General features: G+C 42.5%; 1 protein-coding gene across 1 annotated transcript; it reads left to right on the top strand.

Moving 5' to 3' along the window:
• The first annotated feature begins 2468 nt into the window (after positions 1-2468).
• Positions 2469-3089, top strand: LOC149536147 (uncharacterized). Its single transcript, XM_089806239.1, has one exon. The coding sequence runs from the start codon at positions 2469-2471 to the stop codon at positions 3087-3089; it is 621 nt and encodes a 206-aa protein (XP_089662365.1).
• The last annotated feature ends 451 nt before the right edge of the window (positions 3090-3540 follow it).

Below are 3540 nucleotides of genomic sequence, written 5' to 3'. Positions count from 1 at the left end.
CCCAGGGGTCTAGGGACACATTCGAATGGGCCATATGGATCAAGGGGGTCATAAAGTGACCTATGACACCCTTTGACCCATTAAATGATGACATATGTCCTCAGGGGTCCTAGGACCACTAGTGACATATTCGAATCGTTCATATGGGTCAAAGGGGGTCATAGGGTGACTTATGACCCCCTTTGACCTGTTAAACGATGACATATGTCTATTTGAATCGTTCATATGGGTCAAAGGGTTCCATAGGTCACCCTATGACCCCCTTTGACCCATTAAATGATGACATATGTCCCTGGACCCTGAGAGACATATTCAAATCGTTCATATCAGTCAAAGGGGGTCATAGGGTGATTTATGACCCCCTTTGACCTATTAAATGACAACATATGTCCCTAGGGGTTCTAGTATCCCTAAGGACATATTTGAATCGTTCATATGGTTAAAGGGGGTCATAGGGTGACCTATGACCCCCTTTGACCCATTAAACGATGACATATGTCTCTAGAGGTCCTAGGACCCCTAGGGACATATTTGAATGGGTAATATGGGTCAAAGAGGGTCATAGGTTTGGGTCATAGGTCACCCTATGACCTCTTTTGATCCAGTAAACGACGACATATGTCCCTAAGGGTCCTAGGATACAGGGACATATTCAAATCGTTCATATGAGTCAAAGGGGGTCATAGGGTGACCTATGACAGTCTTTGACCCATTAAATGATGACATATGTCCCTAGGGGTCCTAGGACCCCTAAGGACATATTCGAATCATTCATATGGGTTAAAGGGAGTCATAGGGTGACTTATGACCCTCTTTGACCTATTAAATGATGACATATGTCCCTAGGGGTTCTAGGACCCATAAGGACATATTCGAATCGTTCATATGGGTCAAAGGGGGTCATAGGGTGACCTATGACCCCCTTTGACCCATTAAACAATGACATATGTCCCTAGGGGTCCTAGGACCCCTAAGGACATATTTAAATCATTCATATGGGTCAAAGGGGGTCATAGGGTGACCTATGACTCTTTTTGACCCATTAAATGATGACATATGTCCCTAGTAGGACCCCTAGGGACATATTCGAATAGGCCATATGGATTAAAGGGGGTCATAGGGTGACCTATGACACCCTTTGACCCATTAAACGATGACATATGTCCCTAGGGGTCCTCGGACCACTAGGGACATATTTGAATCATTCATATGGGTCAAAGGAGGTCACAGGGTGACTTATGACCTCCTTTGACCCATTAAATGACGACATATGTCCCTAAGAGTCCTAGGACCCCTAGGGACATATTCGAATCATTCATATGGGTCAAAAGGGGTCATAGGTCACCCTATGACCCCCTTTGACCCATTAAACAATGACATATGTCCCTTGGGGTCCTTGGACCCCTAGGAACATATTCGAATCGTTCATATCGGTCAAAGGGGGTTATAGGGTGACTTATGATGCCTTTTGACCCATTAAATGATGACAGATGTCCCTAGGGGTCCTAAGACCCCTAGGGACATATTCAAATCGTTCATATGGTCAAAGGGGGTCATAGGGTGACCTATGACCCCCTTTGACCCATTAAACGACGACATATGTCTCTAAGAGTCCTAGGACCCCTAAGGACATATTTGAATGGGTAATATGGGTCAAAGGAGGTCATAGGTTTGGGTCATAGGTCACCCTATGACCCCCTTTGACCTAATAAACAATGACATATGTCCCTAGGCATCTGAGGACCCATAAGGACATATTCAAATAGTTCATATGGGTCAAAGGGGGTCATAGGGTGACCTATGACCCTCTTTGACCTATTAAATGATGACATATATCCCTAGGGGTCCTGGGACCCCTAAGGACATATTCAAATCGTTCATATGAGTCAAAGGGAGTGATAGGGTGACTTATGACCTCCTTTGACCCATTAAACAACAACATATGTCCTTAGGGGTTCTAAGACCCATAAGGACATATTTGAATCGTTCATTTGGGACAAAGGGGGTCATAGGGTGACCTATGACCCCCTTTGACCCATTAAACAATGACATGTGTCCCTAGGGGTCCTAGGACCCCTAAAGACATATTTGAATCGTTTATATGGGTCAAAGGGGGTCATAGGTCTTTGACCCATTAAACGACGACATATGTTCTTAGGGGTCCGAACTAATTCAGTCCCACTGTGCATATGAGCGTGTGATGTACATTGTAAATATTTCATAAGCTTCCGAATATCAATATCAATATAATGCATCTTGTTCACAATTCACAGCTCCATGTAAAAGTTGGTATCAGAGCCTTGTTCTTTCTTGTTATGCCCTCTGTTTGATCTTTGCAATTGTTAGTGTCTCTTGTTATTCTGTCTGGTCTTCAGCGTGAAGTAAGTCCTCATGTCGTAGCCATGTGAAGGCGTTAAGAGGCAGGGAAGGTAGTGCACTTTCTACCAACATACAAAATAGAGATCGAGATGGCCGATCCAGCTGATCGAGAGTCTGCAGATCAAACATCAGAATTAGTAAGTTTGGGCTCCGTCTTTGACTCCATTAAGGATATAAATGTTGAAGAAGATGTTGCACAGTCTGAAGCTTATTATATGCCTAATGAACATTTTAAATTACCTATAAAGAAGTGGAATGAGATTTATAGTGATTTAGGTTTGTTAGCCTACAAGTCAAAAACAATCTGTAAGTTGATAGAACTCCAAGTAGTTGTGAAAAACAATGAGCCTCATAGCTTCATAAATCTTTTGTCTAGCAAAGATATTCAAAATCTAGTTAAGCAAGCAAAGACAAAGAATGGATATAAGTACTTGCATATAGGTAGCATAGTGGCCAGTATTGAACCCTTGTATCGGAAAGGTATTCTAGAAACTGTCATGATGACATTGCTCGATGTTAGACATAACCGATACTGTGATATGTTAATGGGAGGTATCTCTGCTCCCATGGCCGTAGGTGCAACTGCCTTTGATGTCATCCCTAATTTTGTTGTCAGTCTTCTAGATGACCATCTAGATAAAGTGTTAATGTTTCAATTTGGAACCCAGTACTTAAATATGAAGCCTGGATCTAGAACGCATGCCCTTTAGTTTGCTTTTTATGGCTGTTTGTTTAACATAATAGTTCCTGTAGTAAAGGACCCTCGTGTAGACAAATCTATAAATATATATTCTCTGTTATGGCAGACAGATGCAAAAGGTGCTCAAATCACTGCACCTAGAATGTTGCAATTATCAGATATCCAAGTGCCATGAGAATGGATAGTTGATATGAAGGCATTAAGACAGCTTGAAGGTCCTCGAACTATGACCAATATTTCCAATGTACAAGAAGATTATAATCAAGCTAGGATCTTGTTCTCTCCTTCGCAAACCTCGTCCTCTGCGTCAACTCCTGCACGTCAGTCCTTGACTAGGAGTATGTCCAATATATCTAGTTCATCTTCTGTACCCAGCATGTCTCGACAACCGTCAATGCCTCCTTTGAAAACACCTCCTGGTCCTCCTCCTATTATGTCTACACCTCCTGGTCCCTGAACCT

Source organism: Cupressus sempervirens, chromosome 10 (genome assembly GCF_028749045.1).
Source record: "Cupressus sempervirens isolate cs-2001-9-10 chromosome 10, ASM2874904v1, whole genome shotgun sequence".
NCBI lineage: Eukaryota > Viridiplantae > Streptophyta > Pinopsida > Cupressales > Cupressaceae > Cupressus > Cupressus sempervirens.
The sequence above is the reverse complement of the archived record's forward strand: the minus strand, read 5'-3'. Positions and strand labels throughout refer to the sequence as shown.

Excerpts from the sequence above, each read along its gene's own strand:
- LOC149536147 (XM_089806239.1), top strand. The coding sequence starts at position 2,469 with ATGGCCGATCCAGCTGATCGAGAGTCTGCAGATCAAACATCAGAATTA.